Source organism: Choloepus didactylus, chromosome 3 (genome assembly GCF_015220235.1).
Source record: "Choloepus didactylus isolate mChoDid1 chromosome 3, mChoDid1.pri, whole genome shotgun sequence".
Lineage (NCBI taxonomy): Eukaryota > Metazoa > Chordata > Mammalia > Pilosa > Megalonychidae > Choloepus > Choloepus didactylus.
The window spans coordinates 6936397-6955010 of record NC_051309.1 but is presented as its reverse complement, the minus strand read 5'-3'; the positions used below and the strand labels follow the sequence as shown (position 1 = coordinate 6955010).

The 18614-nt window shown below is 50.2% G+C and overlaps 1 protein-coding gene and 1 pseudogene across 1 annotated transcript in view; both read left to right on the top strand.

Moving 5' to 3' along the window:
* The first annotated feature begins 725 nt into the window (after positions 1-725).
* Positions 726-1489, top strand: LOC119530191 (annotated as a pseudogene).
* An 893-nt stretch (positions 1490-2382) lies between these two features.
* LOC119530190 (formin-like protein 3) overlaps positions 2383-18614 on the top strand; it is a 41333-nt gene continuing 25101 nt past the window's right edge. The window contains exons 1-5 of the mRNA XM_037831403.1: positions 2383-2409; positions 5790-6648; positions 9783-9937; positions 15361-15440; positions 16464-16587. Coding sequence (XP_037687331.1) covers positions 2383-2409; positions 5790-6648; positions 9783-9937; positions 15361-15440; positions 16464-16587 — 1245 coding nt within the window. The remainder of the gene's footprint in view (positions 2410-5789; positions 6649-9782; positions 9938-15360; positions 15441-16463; positions 16588-18614) is intronic.

The following is an 18614-nucleotide window of genomic DNA, read 5'->3' as shown; positions in this document are numbered from 1 at the left end:
AACTTTGCATTTGGGCTATATCAGCCCTACTCCTAAGGCGCGGACTTCCTGGGGTCTCTACCAAATATCTCAGGGTGTTTAACAAGGTCCTTCCACTTTGACTGATTAGAACGCCAATGTCTCCTAGCCCTGTGAGATCCAATAGTTATTCAATTTTTAGCTCTCCAATAGCTATTCTTAGCCTAAAGTTGTAAAGTTTCATCTTACACATGATTGGTTTAGTATTCATCCAGATACTCAAAAGGCCCTTATGTAAATTTCTAGCTCTCTTTCTCTGCATAGCTCCCTCTTCTCTGGTACAGTGATCCTCAAAACCCAGCTGCCTTAGTCTCCCTTCTCTCCATCTCTGTCTCCTCAACCCAGCAGAACCTTCTTGCTCTGCTTTGGTTCATCTTCCTTGCATCTGACTAGGACTCCAATTAGACAAATGTTAGACTTTCATATTCTATCATCCATGCCCCTAAAACTCTCTTTTCTATTTCTCATTTCTTTTTGCTTCAAGTTGCATTCTGGGTCGTATCTTCATATCTGTACTCCAGTTGACTTATTCTCTCTTCAGACATCTGATCTGCTGTTTAACCCATCCATTGAGCCTTATATTTCAAAAATTACTTTCTCACATTGAGATGTTCTACTTGGTTCTTTTTTAAATCTTCTTGGTCTTATTTGTTTGCCTTTTGTTCCTTGAACACTCTTTATTCTATCTTTTCTGTCTTTAAATATTTATGTTTGGAGAGAGCCGCAGCAGCAGTAGCAATGAGGAGGAGTTGGCACGTTGTCACGAAGCATCAATGCCGGCTTGGGGCTTGGAGCAGAGACCAGAGGGCTGGAGTTGCCAAAAACCGGTGCTGTAAATAACCAGTTGCCAACCACCCAGTCAAGCCTCAGGTATAAGGTGGGTGAGCACGAACAAGATGGGAACGAACTACAGACCACCCCAGAATTCCAAGCCCACGTAGCCAAGAAAGCTGGGCGCCCTGCTGGACAGCTCCATTACCATCTCAGAAGCAGAGCAGGAACCACAAAGGCTAAGGTGCAGGAAGCTCTCTCAGAGGATGATGGCTTCCACCTCTTCTTCACATCCATCCCTGAAAGCCCTGAGAAGGAAGCTTCTCCCCAGCCCTGCCGAAAGCGACTGCCCTCCAGCTCCAGCGTCGAGGAGGGGAGGCGGTGCCGGGAGGCAGCTGTGTCAGCGTCCGACAATCTCCAAGAGTCAGCCATCCACAGCCCTGTGAAGGTGATTAAAGAGGAAAATAGGGAGAAAAAGAAGCAGATAAAGAAAGCCAAGGCCAGTGCCACCTCGGCCACAGCCACCAGCATCACAGGCAAGACCACGGTCCAGGAGTGGGAAAAGGAGGTGGCCGAGCTCAATGGGGACCAGATGTCACTTGGAACCAAAAAGAAGAAAAGGCAGAAAAAAGTAAAGAGGACCAGTGAAGCTTCTCCATCACTGCCAGCAAAGAGTGCAGGAGTCGTGCCCATAAACTGACCCCAGCCTGAGGTGTTCATCGTGGACAAGACATTTTCTGCCTCTCTGAGTTCAGGGGCTTGGCTGCCATGTCCAGACTCTGCCCAGGAGACCCTGATGATGATGGGGGCTTTGCCCAAGGGACAGGGAAATGATGTGATTGCTGGGAGAGAAGCCTAAGCAGTCTTGCCCCTCTCTGCTCCCACTGCAAGCTGGGGCAGACCTCTGGTACTAGAACGTTCTGTGATCTTGGGAAGAAGGAGCCTTAAAGTTATTCAAGACTGATTGTCAAGTGGTAAATCTTCCATCTCCCCCTCAGAGCACTCCCCAGAGTGCTCTCTGAGGTGGGCAGGTAAAGGAGGACCTTTCTCCTCCTCACCCCTTCACCTCCTCAGCCCCAGTGTGAGAAACAATCTTTAGGAAATGAAGGAAGCAGTCCCTGAAAAAAAAAATTATGTTTATATATGATTCTTGTATAGTCTGTGAGTTGTATTTCTAATATCAGAAATGCTTGAGGGTCGAAATATTTTGTTTGCTATTCTGCTGACTCTTGCTTGCATTGGGTTATTTCCTCATGTGCGTGGTAATTTTTACTATGAGCTCACATATGGCTGACTTTAATCTTTGGAAATCCTGATGGACCTGGATTGAGGATGCTTTCCTCCAGAGAACATTTGCATTTGCATTTTCTGGGACCCAGGGAGCACTACCAACCTGTAACTGTTTTAATTTAGTTTCATAAATGAGGCTTCTTGATCTTGGGAGCAGTGTAAATTTGAATGTCAGACACTCATGGGAGCAGTCCTCTGGCTACAAATTCTCAGGAGAGACTATTTATCTGTATCATTTTTGATGTTTTTCCACCAGAGTCAGCAGAGGTGGAAAAGATTTTGTCCTTGGTCCCCTTTGCCAGCATGAGGCCCTCAAATTTGAAGTGCCATGTGGGTGGTTGTTCTAGTTTGCTAATGCTGCCAGATTGCAGAACACCAGAAATGGATTGGCTTTTGTAAAGGGGGTTTATTTGGTTACACAGTTACAGTCTTAAGGCCATAAAGTTTCCAAGGTAACACATCAGCAATCGGGTACCTTCACTGGAGGATGGCCAATGGTGTCCAGAAAACCTCTGTTAGCTGGGAAGGCACGTGGCTGGCGTCTGCTCCAGAGTTCTGGTTTCAAAATGGCTTTCTCCCAGGACATTCCTCTCCAGGCTGCAGTTCCTCAAAAATGTCACTCTTAGTTGCTCTTGAGGCATTTTTCCTCTCCTAGCTTCTCTGGAGCAAAAGTCTGCTTTCAAAGGCCATCTTCAAACTGTCTCTCATCTGCAGCTCCTCTCTCAGCTCCTGTGCATTCTTTGAAGTGTCCCTCTTGGCTGTAGCAAGCTCGCTCCTTGTGTCCGAGCTTATATAGTGCTCTAGGAAGCTAATCAAGGCCCACACTGAATGGGCCAGGCCATGCCTCCATGGAAATTACCTGATCAGAGTTACCACCCACAGTTGGGTGGGTCAAGTCTCCACAGAAACATCAATCAAAAGTCTCCAACCCAATCAACACCGGTACGTTTCCTGCCCACACAAGACTGTATCAAAAATAATGGTGTTTTGGGGGACATAATACATTCAAACCGGGTGTACTTAGTACTCGATCACACTCACTCTGGTGTGGGCCGATTATTCCTCTACTGGGGGAGGAGGTGGTCCTTGGCTATTGTCCTGCATTTTTCTGTGAGTTTAGCAAGGCATTTTTAGTCATATTTTTTATTGTGGAATATAACATATCTATATAGAAGTGATAACTTTCCAAGCGCAATTTAACAAGTAGTTAGAAAATTTCAAAGAATGTTATAGGTTACAGTTCCACAGTTTCAGTTACTTCCTTATTGTGAAATATAACATATATGCAAAAGGTAATAACTTTCAAATTATAATTTAACAAGTAGCTATAGAGCAAATTTCAAAGGATGCTATGGGTTACAGTTCCACCATTTCAGTTCTTTCCTTCTAGCTATTCTAATACTCTAGCAACTAAGAAGAATAAAATTATATAGAGATTCAGTATTCATAATCTTTTGTTAAATTCCACCTTGCCTTTGCTACCCCTTCCTCTAGTTTAATCACTTTCCCAATCTTCAGGGGTGTCTAGGCACTGACCACCCTAACCTGTTCATGTTGAAAAGGGCTGTCAACCTTATGAGAAAAGGGGACACATCTAGTTTAAGTTCTTGAAGAGGCTATTGCCTCTGGGTTTTGGAACTTAGCAAGCATAGTAGCTCGCTGGAGGATTTAAGTTTCTGAAGAATAAACTTAGTGGTGAACTTGCAAGGCATTTTAAGTTGGTTGTCAATCACCCCCGTCTCAGTGTTTTAATCTGAGAGGGCATTTCAGTTGAGCATATATAGCTAAGTATACTAATGGGATCCCAAAGCCTTCTTTCAAGATTTTTATTTTTTACTTTATTAATGTAGGTCTTTAATCCATTATCTTATTTTACCAGGGCTGCTATGACAAACACCATAAAATGCATTGGCTTAAACAATAGGAATTTATTGTCTCACCGTTTTGGAGGCTAGAAGTCCAAATTCAAGGTCTCGATAGGCCATCCTTTCTCCCAGAGTCTGTTGTATTGTGGCAACTCTCCATCACATGGCAATCTTTCTCTCTGTACGTCTGCTCCTCTGGCTTCCGCTGATCTCTGGCTTCCGTGTCCCATTTCCTTTGCTTATCAGGACTTCAGCCATATTGGGTTAAGGCCTGCCCCCATTCAGTCTAGCCACCCCTGAACCAATAATAGCATCTTCAAAGGAAATATTTGCAAACGGGTTCACAACCACAAGACAGGGGTTGGGACTTGGACATGTGCTTGTGGGAGATGTGATTCAATCAAAATCTACCTAGAATTTACTGTAGGATTTGGAATAAGCCTGGGGTCCAGTTTTCCCCTTTTCATAAGACTGGTCAGTTACCAGCACTATTTATGAATAACTCATACTTTTTCTTGACTTGAACTATAATATGTCATAAATTAACACATGTGCAGTACTTAATTTCAATTCTGTCTTTTGTCCCACTCATCTAATTTGCCTATTCCTACATCAATACCGTACCAACTAGATTCCACTGAATTTACTGTATGGTCTGATGCATGAAAACAAATCTCATGTGAAAGCTCTGTTTTGTAATTTTCTTAGCTCTTCTCAAAGACTGACTTTTAGGAAATATTTTTTACTCCTTTTGCATGCAGGGGGATCTCAACTTGTAGTTGCTACATTTAATGGGGCTGAATTGAGATGCAGGGTGGGGAGGTAGAAGGAGCAAGCCACTATCCCTCTCCAGGACTTAGTTTCCCCCCTGAAGAAGGAGGAGGTGGTGGTCTAGACCTCTGGGGTCCTTTCCTACTCTGAAGTCCTAGCATGGGCGGGCTCAGGGACTTTGGGTTAGAGGTGGAGAGCAGCAGTGAGCAGAACAGCTGTGCGTGTGGTTAACACCCAGTGCCCCACCCCAGGTGTGGTGTGTGACAAGTGGTGGACATTCCCCTGGCACAGCACTTCATTTATTTCTCCAACACCCTGGGAGGCTGGCGCCATTAACCCTGAATCCTTCTATGGAGGGAGAAACTGAGGACAGAGAGCTCAAGGGACTTACTTGCTGGACGTATTGGTTGGTTAAAAATTAAACAAAGGAAGGGAATGGAGAGTCCTGGGGAGTATTAAAAGACCAAATTAATCTGACATAATTACTGCTCATTATCCTCAATGCATGCAGAAGACCTCCATAACAACAGCTAACACATTTGTTGAGTGCTTCTAACCACTTTAGGAGCATTAACGCATTATCCCACAACCCTCCTATCTAATAGCACCATTAATATCATCATTTAGCAGATGAAGCGACAAGACCAGAGAGGTGAATTAACCAGCCGGAGGTCACCCAGGATAGGTGGGCTGACAAATCCAGGCCATCTGGCTCCAGGCGCTGTGCCGTCCCATAGACAAACTGGAGAATTAGCACCCACAAAAAGCGTGAGCCCCACGACAAGAAGGGACAATGAGAACACAGAAGCGATACCCTTGGAAAGGGCTGGGGGGAGGGGTGGACTGTGGCCATTTCTAAATGTTTAAAATTAGCCTTGAAATTATATTTTGATATTAACTATTTTACGTAAAGGAAACAACAAAGAGGTGGTGGAGATGGGCTGCTGCAAATTTTCTAATTTCGCCACAGGGATTACGCATTATTAATCTTTATCATCTGAAAATATGAGAAAACGTGTAACCAATCTAACGACAGCTTCGGTGCATTAGCTCTTCCTTGCGGACTGGGCGCAGTTACGCAACTGCGGGAACCAGCGCGGGGCGGGGCTGCCCGCCCCCCCCACCCCTCCTCCTCCCCGCCCTTCCCATCTCCCGCCCTCCTCCCCTTCCCGTCCTTCTTTCCCACCCTCCCTTCCGCCCCCTCCCCTGCCCTCCCTGGCCTGCGCCCGCCGGCCTGGGCTGCTCGGAAAGCCCGGAGCCCGGCGCGCACCGCACGGCCCGGACCTCGCCCCGCGTGCGCCTACCCCGGCCCCGGCCGCTGCGACCCGGTCCGGAGCTGCGGATCCCGCGCCCCGGATCCCCCAGCAGCCGCGCGGGGAGCTCCTGCCGGGCGCGCCCCCACCCTGCGGGCCCCGCCCACGGCGCGCGGCGGGGCAGGAGGACGGGGCGGCGCGGCGGCGCGGGCGGGCGCGCGCCATGCAGCGGGACTGCGGCCGGGCTGCGGGTCAGTGGCTGGAGTTGCGCCCCCCACTCCTCTGTAGCGCGGGCCCCGCTCCCCGGGGGATCTGGGGGTCGTTCCCGGGACGGAGTCGGGGCGCCCCGGGGCGGGAGCCCGGGCAAGTGCCTGGGGCCTGCGCGTCTGCCCGGTCCGCGCACTCCGTGGTGCGCACAGGTGCCCGGGCCGCCCTGGTCTCGGTGACCTCCTGCCCCGCCGCGCCCCGCAGGTGCCGGGAGCCGGGTCTGGCGCCGTCCGCGGCCGCCGGTGCTGAAGGGCGCAGCCCCCGGGGTCCCGAGCCGGCTGCGAGCCCAGGCCCCACCACTGGCAGCCGCTGTGCGGAGGGCGGGGGCGCGCGGCCACCGGGTCCCTCTGCTCCTGAGGACGGTGGCGCCGATGGGGCGCCGGGCACAGCGAGCCTGGACTCGCCTATCGCGTGTAAGGCCCCACGAGACCTGGGGACGGGGATGACCCATTAAGAAACCGAAGGGGTTAGGCGACTTGAGCGGGGTCCCACGGATCGTTCCTGGCATAACCAGGAGACATACCCAGAACGAGGGCGCTGGTGGATCGATACTGGAAAGGTTTGGTTTTCCCATGGAATCTTCCCTTGAGCAGAAAATCCAGTTTTCTGACCGTGGAGGATAATCAAGTGAAAATCGTGTAATTTGTTCCAAATGCATGTGTTTCTCTCAGAAAAGAACAGACAGCAGTTGGGCCCAAAGTTTAACTCGCAGTTTTCTTATGTTGGAACAAGGACTTTGGCATTAGAATACCTACAGCTCTTGGTTATTCCTGCTTCCTGAGAGCCAGGCCCTCTACATGGGAGTCAATCCTCAGTGACCCCCTCTTAGAAGCCCCATTTTACAGGGGAGGAAACTGAGGCATAAGGGATGACATGGCTTTGGTAGTGGAGCTGGGCTCTGAAGCCAGGCAGTCTGGCGGAGTCGGAGATGTAACCACTGTGCTGCCCACTGGTCAGGAGGCTCCAGGACAGGCTCCACCTCCCTCTGAACTGGAGGTCCCGGGCAAGTCACAGAGCCTGTTTACCCATAATTAGAATGAGGGTGTTAGGCAAAGTGACCCCTACAGTCTTGCCCTCCTTAGAGCCAAAGATGACTTGGGGGTGACTAGCAGCTCTCTTCTCTAGTGGCTTGTGCCCACCACTCTTTCTTCAGCCCCTGCCCATGGCTGGTCTGCTGTCAGACCCCAGTAATCATGTCCGTTGACTGACTGACCCAGTAAATCTACTGGGACCTCTCTACTAAGTGAGCTCCTGCCTGCTGCCAAGGAGCCGAGGCAAGGGGAGATTTGGGACTGGGCCCAGGGACTGAGGGCATCTGAAGTCGCAAGGCCGACTGTGCTAGATGGGAAAGGAATTCAGCTTGTCAGGGAGGGGGCTGGGGAGCTGGAAAGATCAGGCCCAAGGGGAAAGGTCCCATTTGCCCTGCCCTGCTGTGGACATTTGAGAAGACCCCTGAGCTCTCCAAATGTGTTTCTCCTTCTGTACAATGGGTATGGCCATGGCCATGGTAAGAGGGTCAGGGTGAAGGTTAAACAAGCTAATAGATGGAAAGGGTCTGAGCATCTGCTTGCGATCACCACTTTTCAGAGTAAGTTGGATCCGCGGGGTCAGGGTGGGGCTGGAGGAGGAGTGGGGGCCCCCAGGCTGGGGTGACGCCACTTGCATTTTAGAGCCTTGACTCACTCGCTGCCTTGGGAGCCCAGAGGCAGGGGCCCCTGGGTGGAAGGTGGGCCCCACACTGCATATGGGGGCGAGATGGGTCCAGCCCGGTGCAGGGCACATGCCCACCAGGGTCTGTCAGGGCTCAGACCACACGTGCCTGTGGACCCAGCAATCCGGTTCCTAGAGAGCCACCTGCACGGGTGACACGCCGTGTGTGCAGAGGTCAGGGGTGACCCCTACATCTGTTACTAGAGGTGCAGTTTCTCCAAGGCTCATCCACACAGCACCATACGCAGCCTTCGCCAAGGCCTGCAGGGGCTGGAAATGTGCTGGTGCAGAAAGACATATCGCCAGGGAAATAAGCAAGTGTGACTAGTTTGCCACTGGAGGGCTGTGGGGACAGGACAGAAATGTCTGTGGGAGCCCAGACTAGCTCTGGAAGGACGCACAAAGAGCCTGTGTCAGCGGTTCCTCCAGGGAGGGGACTGGGCACTGGAGGACAAGAGTGGGACAAGCTTTATCTTTTCCTGTGTTCTCTCGAGTATCCTTTGGGTTCTGAACCATATCTCGAGTTACGATTCAAAACAAAAATACCAATAAAAAAATAAGAATAGTCCCAGTGATGGATTATAGTTCTTGGACCAGGCCAGGCTATAGAGAAACAGAAAAGAGACAGATGAGGAAAGTTCTAGAACACTGGATTTGGTCATCACCATTTGCTGCATCTCTTCTGAACCTGAGAGGAGAGTCACTGGGCTACTTCCTGCCTTTTCCTCACTCGGGGACAAGTCGGTGTCTGGAGAGGTTTGGCAGGGTGGCGTTTTCTGCATTGTGGCTGGTTAAGTGAGGCCACGGGGCACTGACTGGGGCTCGTTGAAGGCCAGTGTCCTGAGAGTTGAGTAGGAAAAGCCACAGCTGGGGCAGGTGGTGTAGGAGACAGACCCCTGGGCCAGAGCTGGGAGACAGTTCGGGACCTCCTACCCGTGTGACTCTGGACAAGTCACTCTGTGTCACTATGCCTCAGTTTCCCCACTGACTCATGGCTCGTGCATGGGAAGGATAAAGCAGGGTCATGCATGTACTTAATAGAGAGTGGCCCTTTCCCACCCCCTCCCGTCTGTAAGATGGATGTCACAGCCACCATCCTGATTCCTTCCTAGGGGAGCAGAGGGATAACTCGACCACAACCGATTTTTGAGTTCTCAAGGATAAATTTCTGCAAGGGCTGCAATTTGAAATGCCACTGAAATTACAGCTGGCATTTACAGAGGGCCCACTGAGAGCTGCATGCTGCTCTGAGGCCTTTACAAGGGTTAATTTATTTCCCCACCCACCAGGGGCAGAGGGGGTCTGGGATTTCTGTCTGTTCTGGGCTCTGCTGCCTGCCACCCAGCACACAGCAGGCACCCTGCAAAGATGAGTGAACCATCTTCCGACAGCAGTTGTAAGGGGGTCTGCAATTCACCTAATTTATCAAAGAGGAAATGAGGATCCTACAGATGAAACGTGTAGTTGATGGCTCACAGCTAATTTGTGGGAGCTGAAAGCAATGGTCTCATCCAGAACCCACAGTTGTAACTGCAACACTGATCTGGGCAAGGGGGCAACAGTCATGCCCCATAAAGTGGGGATGTGGAAGACGGGTTCTGGCCCAGTTCCACCCGCCCTCCAGGGATGGGACTTTCTCCTGGGGCTGACCCTCCCCTGTGCGGCTGTCTACTTGTGCCCTGGGGAAGTGACCATCGACTCAGGTCTAGATCTTTGCTGACACTTGTGAACAAAGGTTACCCCATAAAGTGCCTGTACTAGTCCGACCTCTGGGGTCATAGTTATCTTGGTATCTCTGACTTGGTGGGGCCATTTCTTGATGCTTTATTGCCTGCAGATTTCCTCCTTCCACCTTCAGATGGGGCGCATGAGCTGCTCCCCGGGGCTTCCGTGATCCAGATTTGCTGCCAGGACCTGGCGTCTCTGCCTGTGCAACACGTTGCGCTGGCCAATGGGGGGGACCCGAAGAAGCAGGACACAGAAGAGCCAAAGGCAAGTGTGGGACCCCGGGCAGGCTGCGGAGACCTCAGATGCTGTGCTGGTGTCATAACGAGAGCATTTTCTGGCTCCAAGCTCTGAGCTGTGCACTTCTGTGCATTGTCTCTTCAATCCTCACAACTCTGTGAGGCTGGTCTTTTTATCTTCACTTTTTAATAGAGATGAATCAGAGCCACGGAGAAGTCAAGGAACTTTCCCAAGGTCACAGAGTAAGTGGCAGAGCAGAGTCCGACTCCTGTTCCCAACCACTCCAGTAAACCTGGAGTTGCTTGTGAAGGTTCTGGAACAAGGTGGGTGGTTCTTACATGGGGTATGGCCTAGATCAGTTTTCTATGTGGGAAAGGCAGCTGGTGGGGAGTGGTGTATAGGACAGGCCAGTGGGGAAATCCGATGGGGGCTGCAGTGGGGAGAGCATTGGCTTTGGAGACAGGCAGATAGGTATGGGAATCAGTTTTGCCACTTCCCAGCTGCAACACTTTGGACAAGACATGTTGACTCTTTGAGCCTCCATTTCCTGCTGGGTAACATGGGAGTAACATTGCCAACTGTTCTGGTTTGCTAATGCTGCCATTTTGCAAAACACCAGAAACAGATTGGCTTTTATAAAGGGGGTTTATTTGGTTACAAAGTTACAGTCTTAAGATCATAAAGTGTTCAAGGTAACACATCAACAATAGGGTATCTTCACTGGAGGATGGCCAATGGTGTCCGGAAAACCTCTGTTATCTGGGAAGGCACGTGGCTGGTGTCCACTTGCTCCCATGTTGGGTTTCAAAATGGCCTTCTCCAAAATGTTGCTCTTGGGGCATTTTGTCCTCTCTTAGCTGCAGCTCCTCTTCAAAATGTCACTCTCAGTTGCTCTCCAAAATGTCACTCACAGCTGCACCGAGTTCCTTCTGTTTGTCAGCACATTTATATGACTCCAGTGATTTAATTCAGACCCACTCTGAATGGGTGGGATAACACCTCCGTGGAAATTATCCAATCAAAGTTCTCGCCCACAGTTGATTGAGTCACATCTCCATGGAAACACTCAATCAGTAGGTTCCAACCTAATCAACACTAATATGTCTGCCACTACAAGATTGCATTAAAGAATATGGCTTTTTCTGGGGGATGTACTATATCCAAACAGGCACACCAATTTTAAAGGAATCTGTGAAGGCAATGTCAGTCACCAAGCAAAGGCTCTGGTCCGTAATAGGTGTTCAGGAAGTTTTTTCCTTTCCACCTTCTTGTTGTAATAGTTCAGGTGAGAGATGACTAGGGTCTGTGCAGAAATACCAGAAGGAAGCAACAACCCTCTGCATCAGTTGAGGTGAGGCTCAGCTGCATATAATGAAGAAACATCCCAAATGATAGAGGCTTAGATAAGATAGAATATTTTTTTTCTTTCTCGTGTGAACAGCATCTGAAGGTAGGTGGCCCATCCAAGGCTGGTGTGGAAGCATCTCAGTCATCAGGATTCCAGACTCCATCTCACTGATTTGCTATCCTTAACATGCTGCCTCATGGTCCAAACCAGCTGCTTGAGTGCCAGACCTCATTCTCATGTGCATATTCCAGCTAGCAGGAAGGAGGAAGGGGTGCCTTTCTTTTATGAATTGACTAGAACTTAGTCATATGGCTCCACCTTGCTGCAAGGGAGACTGGAATCAATATTTATTCCAGGTGCCCAGGTGAAAATCAGAGTTCAATTCCTAATGAAGAAAAGATGGAATGTATGCTGGAAATTGACTGACAGTGTCTGCCAACCACAAGGAAGTGTGTGATGGGTTTAACACTTTAGCACTTTTCTCTGAGAGCCAGGCTGTGTCTCAAGTAATGGCAATACTTGCCCCTTGTGTAGGTCTTCTCCGTGTGACCATCACAAGCCATTCCCACTATGCAGGGGAGGGTCAGACTCAGAAAGGTCTGACAATTTTCCCAAGGGCATGTGCCGAAGGTGGGAGAGCATTATTAGAATGCCAGGGGCTGACTTCTCAGGAACAATCCCAGCTAACCTGAGGCCTTCCTGTGTGGCAGTGCTGGTTTATGCAACCATCACAGCTAGTGAGGTAAGAGCTGGTATCCCCACTGTACTGAAGGGGAGACTGAGGCAGAGAGCAATTGGTAATATGCTCATGGTTTCAAAGCCAGTACTTGGAGGTGTTGGGATTTGAATCCAGACAGCCTGATTCCAGAGTCCATGTTTTAACCACCTCCCCTCAACTCTGTGTCAGAATTATAAATTCTGCAAACCTGGTTAAAGTTCAACATTGAGAAATTAGGCAAGGAAGGTGCCATTGACATCTAATAGTCCTCCGTTAAAAAAATAGAAAAAATGCTTCTTCTGTAGTGCTCAGTTTATTTCAGAAATCAATGAACTAGAATCCTAATCTAAGCCGGGACCATGATATTGACTAGGGGGAACCCAGGCTTTCAGTTTAACTTTTCTCATGACACCCAGAACCATAAGTTATAGACACTGTCTTCAAAGAAACACCCTCACTCTTCAATTAAAGGAAGTGCCACTTGCTCTAGCCTGCCCCTAACAAAGCCGCTCCCCAAGAAGAAATAGCAAGCACCCAGCCTTTGCTAGGGAAATTGTTTGTAAAACCCACAGAGCCAAGAGCCATTTCCTAATCATGATTATACTCATCTGAGCTTTTGTCTTGCTCTCAAATGAATGACATGATAATAAGTTGCACCAATTAAAATAACATTTTTCTCTTTGAGGCTTGTTCGGTAGCTCTGTAGAATCCTGTGCATTCATATGTACTTGTTTTTTTCCCCATCCTGATAGAGAGAGGGAAAGAACACACAAATTGAGTTCCTACTATGCACTGGGCACTGTGCTATACCTTTTACAAACAGCCCATCCATCCTGATTGCAGCTTTTATCATCCCCGTTTCACTAAGGGCTGCAGAGGTAAAGGGGGCCTCAGATCCTACCATGTCAGTGCTGGGACGTGAGCTCACATCCATCCTTCAAACCCCTTGTACCTTCTGCTATACCATCCGCTCCCAGAGGACACATACTTGGTAAAACAAAACTTTACAATAAAACCAAGCATCCAAAATTCACTGTTGCAGTTTGAGCATAAAAGGTTTGTACTGGTCAATAATCATTGGAATGGATTTCTTTTCCCTTTGAATTTTGATTTTGATTTTCTGACTTTCCCTTGAGTTTTTGAGTGGATTTTCTGCTCTGCTGCTGGCTACACTTGTTTAAAATCAGTCTTCTCTTGCTCAATCACGTGCTACTTCTTTTCCTTTGTAAGTGTGTGCAGAATAAGGTTTTTCTGCACATAGTAACACCCTGTCCAATAATGAGCCTGCCATGTATGTGGCTCTATTTAGGGCACAGTCAATTTGGTATAAATCCTGCGTGAGAAACTCAGCAAGAAGAGAAAGCTTCAGGGAAAAGTATCCCCGCAGCCTTTCCAGTTGCCTTTGTCTTAGTAACTATGGTTTCAGGGCAAATTAAGAAAACACTCAAGGAAATATTTTTTTTTTTTTTTAAATAAAGAGTTGAAACAAAGGGCCAAGGATGGCTATAAAATAAGCTCATCTTTTTTATTTTTTACTATGCTAGTAGGATATAGAGAAAAACACACAAAAAAACTGTTAAAAGTTTATGTTTACTTTGAAAAACAAAAGCAAAACAAAACCTTCTCCTTTCTCTGTGGCAGAGCAGCTGAGCAGGAAGAGAGGGGCGTGGCTGCTGTGAGCGGGACAGGGGCTGGCCTGGCCTTTTGCCCAGTGGCCCCAGGCAGTTGTGGGGTCTCCAGCTGGGAGGCACTGGCTCTGACAGAAGCTGCGGGTGTGTTCCAGGCGGGGACACTCCCCTCTCGGCTTGGCACTGCCAATCAGTAGCCAAAACACACCATCTTTCCGAGTGTCTTTCTGAGACACGGGATGATAATATTTGCTTCAGCTGGGGAATATGAGGCTCAAATTCAGGCACATGGGTGAGAGCCCCTGATGAGCTCAGACAATAGAGATGGCGGCTATCAGCCTTCGTTGGGTGAGAGCAGAGCCTGGACCCTGGGAGCTCTCCGCGGTCCTGGAAGGATGATGCTCCTTCACGTTCAGAATCCATGGATCAGTGTAGTCTCTGTATATGAGCGAGCTAGCCTAGCATGTCATTTATTGAGCACCGACTGAATGCACCTACTCCTTGCTAGGAGCTTTGGAGGCACGGTCTCGTTAAAACACGTGGTCAAGCTGCCCTGGCCCTGTGCCTCTGCCTGGCCAGAGCTCTGCCCTCCTGTTCCTTATGTCCCCAATGCCAGCCGGCTGCCCTGACCCCTCTGTGGCCTGACCGCCTCTGTCCTGGCTGTGGCACAGTCAGCTCCTCACCTGGCCAGCCCGCTGGGCTGCCGACTTACTCCCTATTTCCTGACTCTCAGAAGGCTGATGTGGGCATGCCTGTGGAGGTGTTTTGAAAATTAGAAAGCACCACCTGTTGAAACAGGTTTTATGGCCATGTTTTGATTATCCACCACCATTTTGGGCACAGGTGCATGGGTTTGGTTTAGGGACGTTGGAAACTGAGCCCTGAGTCCAGGGGTGTTCAGGCAGTTGTTCAATAACCTCTAGCCCTGTGATAAATTGTGGTAATATTTAGTTACAGGTCAGCCCCCTCCATTAGGCTATGAGCTGCCTGAGGGTGGGGACTGGTCTTTTTCAGCCCTCCGGCTCCAAGCATGGCCCAGAGCCCTGATTACAGTCGGAGCTCAGAAACGGTTGAAGAATTGAGAGATGAAATGATTGGAAGGGCAAGCTTGCGACCTGTATTTCCCTCCTGAAAGCTGGTATCAATGGTGAGGTTCTCTATGGCATAATAATGGCCCACACTTAGCACCATCAGAGGTCTGTCTCTATCCTAAGTACCATGTGAATATTAACCCATTTACTCCTCATGGTGACCCACAAGGTAGGGACTACCACAATTCCCATTTTACAGGTGGGGAAACTGAGGCACAGGAATGTTAATAATTTGCCCAAGGCCACACAACAGGTAAGTGGCAGAGCTGAGATTGGAATGCAGTGTGAACATCAGTGATGCTCAGATAAGCCCCCTGCCCCCTGCCTCCTAGCTCAGAGGCTGTATCCCAGCATCCCACAAACCTAGTGACCCAAGCCTTGGGCTCTTTCTTGACTGCACCTGTTGTCTGCTCTGTATTTTGGAAGGGATGGAACATCCCGGCTCCTGCACCTGCTGTGCAACTCTAGGTGGTCATTTCATCTCCCCAGGCCGCAGGTCCCTCCTCTCTAGGGACAAGCATCCCTGCCGTGCTGATTTGCTGTGAGTGTGAAGCAGAGAGAGGGCACCATCAGCGTATTGTCACCATTGTCATATACTATGATTTGACTGTGGTAAATCATTACTGCTAACCTTGAGGTTTTCCTATGTGGCGTTTCTGTTTCAGAAAAGGAAAGGGGGCTGGCCTAAAGGCAAGAAAAGGAAACCCCCGCGGGATCTTCCTGCTCCCCGTGCGCCTGCGACAGGGTAAGAAGGCAGGCGGGGCTCACCGTGCAACCCGCGCTGGGACCTGGGACGGGCACGGTTCTGCCCAAGCTGTCGTCTGCTGTTTTAGGGTTTGCAATCCGTAGGGGACCTGTGGTTTCCCTCTTCAGGGAGAGAGGTGCGGACAGTTTAGTGCTTTAAGCTGCAGTAAGGTTCTGTTGCTTAAAGGGAGGGGACAGGGGAGCTGGGCTTTGCTCACAGGTGGGAAAGGGAGTGAAATTGGGGTCTGAGGGTCTAGTGTCTGTTTCAAGCTTCAAGACCCAGGCACCCTGTGGCTGCGGGCAGCACTGTTTAGCCTTCCTCTAGGCCCCAAACTCCCCTCCTCCCAGCACCCTACGACAGCCCTCCTGTCGTTCTCCAGCCTCTTGTGCTGCAAAAAAGTCTCTGGCAGTCAGCAGCGCCTGCCCCGGCTCTGAGGGTCGCCCTGCTCCCTCGGTGGCTTATCTGCTTCCCTCTTCATCCTCAGGGCTCACGGATTCCTGACGGTGAGGGTCGTTTCTCAGTCTTCCTGTGATCAGGTGGACCGGCCTTTTGGTCTGTAGATGGATTTGTCTCACTCCAAAGCCCGCAACCTTTCTGTCTCGCCCTCAATGAACCCTTGAGCAGGGAGCAGGAGGGCCTGAACGTGGAGCCCGTAGGCCTCACGACACCCCTGTGCACAGGTGCGATAAGTCCATGTACAGTGGGGAAACTGAGGCTCAGATGGATAAGCGACTTTCCCAGAACACAGAACAGGGATTTGAATGTGTCTCCTGCCAGACACGGCCTCCCCTGTCATGGGACACCTCCCATCCCTCCCGGGGAGCCTCTTTCTGTCTCCTTGGCCTCTCACTGGACTCTGGATAAACCAGCCACTTGAGTATTGTTCTCTCTTAAGTAAACCTCCATTTTGCTGGCTAGATTTTTAAAAAATGGGCAAACCTGTGACCCTTTATTTTTATGAAAACCAGAGAGTTTCGCTCCCAAGCCATCCCCTTAGAGCTGCCCTGCATGTGTTCCTTTCAGATACGTGATATTCCTAAGTGAGCAGAGAAGTCAGCTGAGGGCCAAGCACCCTGATCTGCCTTTCACGGAAATAACAAAGATGCTGGCTGCTCAGTGGGCTCAGCTGTCTCAAGAGAAAAAGCAGGTGAGTCCTGTTCCCTGTAGTATGACAGAGAGGCCCCTACCCGAGGTGCGCCCCGCTGTCTGCAGCCTTCACCAGGGGCTGCTCCTGCACCTTCTTTCCACACTGGAGCCAGAAGGAATCTTCTGAACTGCGGGCCGGAGGCGCCTCTCCCCCTGCCCTGCTTTCCCGTTGCCCTTGGCAACCTCCCCAAATGATAGCATGCAGGCATCTTCCGTGAACCATGGGCGAGTTGTCAAATAAGTTTAGGAAATTCTGGAATGAATCACATTAAATGGGTTTCATTCCTATTCCCTGGGACTTTTTGGAGCTTTTTTGGAGTTTAATGAGCATTGCCCACTTAAGAAATATTTTTTGAGCACCTGCTGGAGATGCTGAGGCTGCAGCTGAGGATAAGGCAGAGGCTCCCTGCTATCCTGGAGAGACGGCGTGGAGGCAGGGGCCGGCAAAGGCACGGAGCGTGCAGAGCTCTGGGTGGGAGCTCTGGAGGATGGCGTTTCTCAAACTGATTCTCCCACGAGTGCTTTTTTCAGAGAGCCCCGGTTAACCTCTTATGGAAGTATGCTCTGGGGGTACCAGGGAGAAAACACCCATTTATGGGATATAGTGAAACCCCTTTAGCATGACATACATGCCACAGTCCGATGACAACTTCCGCCACCACCCCCACCCCTGTACATTCCAGCCACCCTGAATGAACGATGTCCCATTTTCTGCTCAAGCCAGGTCCACTCCAACGTCACCTCCTGCAGCAAGCCCCCCCATATCCTTCCTAAGTCTGTCTCACCCCGAGGCCCATACTCTTTCCAGAATGGCACCCTGCCTCTCGAGTGCCATGTCTGTGTGTCAAATGCCAAGACCTGTAGCTGAGCTACTTTAAATCTCTGCAATTTTAACTTGGATTTGGCCAGAGAACTCCTGGTTCAAATAAACGGTTATAGAGAAATCCTAATGGGGGGGAGGGGGAGGTTTCGGATGTCAATTAATAACCCCTCTCCTTCCTACCAGGGTTTGCAGTCCTTTGGGAACTAGACTCAGTAGCCAGTCAGATGGAGGTTCAAGTGTCAGCTTTCCTGAGGAGGAGCCGGGCAGAGCATGTCTGGGGATCGGTGGCAGCGCTGGTAGCTGGCAGAGCTGGGCTAGTGACCTCTCCACTCAGGGCAGGTCCTGAGCCCTTGCTCCCTGCCAGCCAGCAGATGTCAGAGGCGAGGAGGGGGAGGGTGGCTTAACTGAGCGTCTCAGGTCCTGGCTCCCAAATTTACTACCCAGCCGAGCCCCTCCGCCCACAGGGGAGGGGGGGGTGCAGGAGAGAGCAGGAGAGCTGAGCTAATGGCACCTCCCCATGCGGTAGGAAACATCAGGAGTGGGCGAGAAGTGACCCCCACATGCACACACAGGCACATGTTTGCACACACATGTGTACACAGCATGCTCACACACTTGTGCTTGCATGCACACACTTGTGCATTCACATGGTGTGTGCACACGTGTGCTCACCTGCACTTTTTGCACAATCTCACATACAGGCACATACTTGCACACACACATGCATGCTCACATGTATGCACTTGCACATTCATGTACACAAAGCACTCGCACACCCACTCATAAGTGCACATGTGCTCACCTGTGTGTGCTTGCACACTCACATGCACACGTGTACACATGCATACTCATACATTCACACATGCATGCACGTGCACACATAAAACAGAACAAAGCAGAGCTACTGTGAGTACAGGTGAGTGAGGCTGGTTAAGGTTAGTCACTCCAGTTACAGATGACGCAAGGCACCCCCAGTGCAGTCTGTCCAAGTTAGTCTCGCCTGTATGTGTGGTGAACACAAAGCACAGGGCAGCTCTTCCCGGATGACGAGAGAGACGGAGCCTCTGGCCCCAGGGTGTAGGGAGTCCCTGAGCCATTTCACAGCCTTGGAAATCCATCACCCTCTCCCTGCCCAGCTCCCAGGCCTTGGGCCCCCCCAAAGCCATTCTCATCTGTCCCTTGGTCTGCCTGAGGTCCCTTTAGGA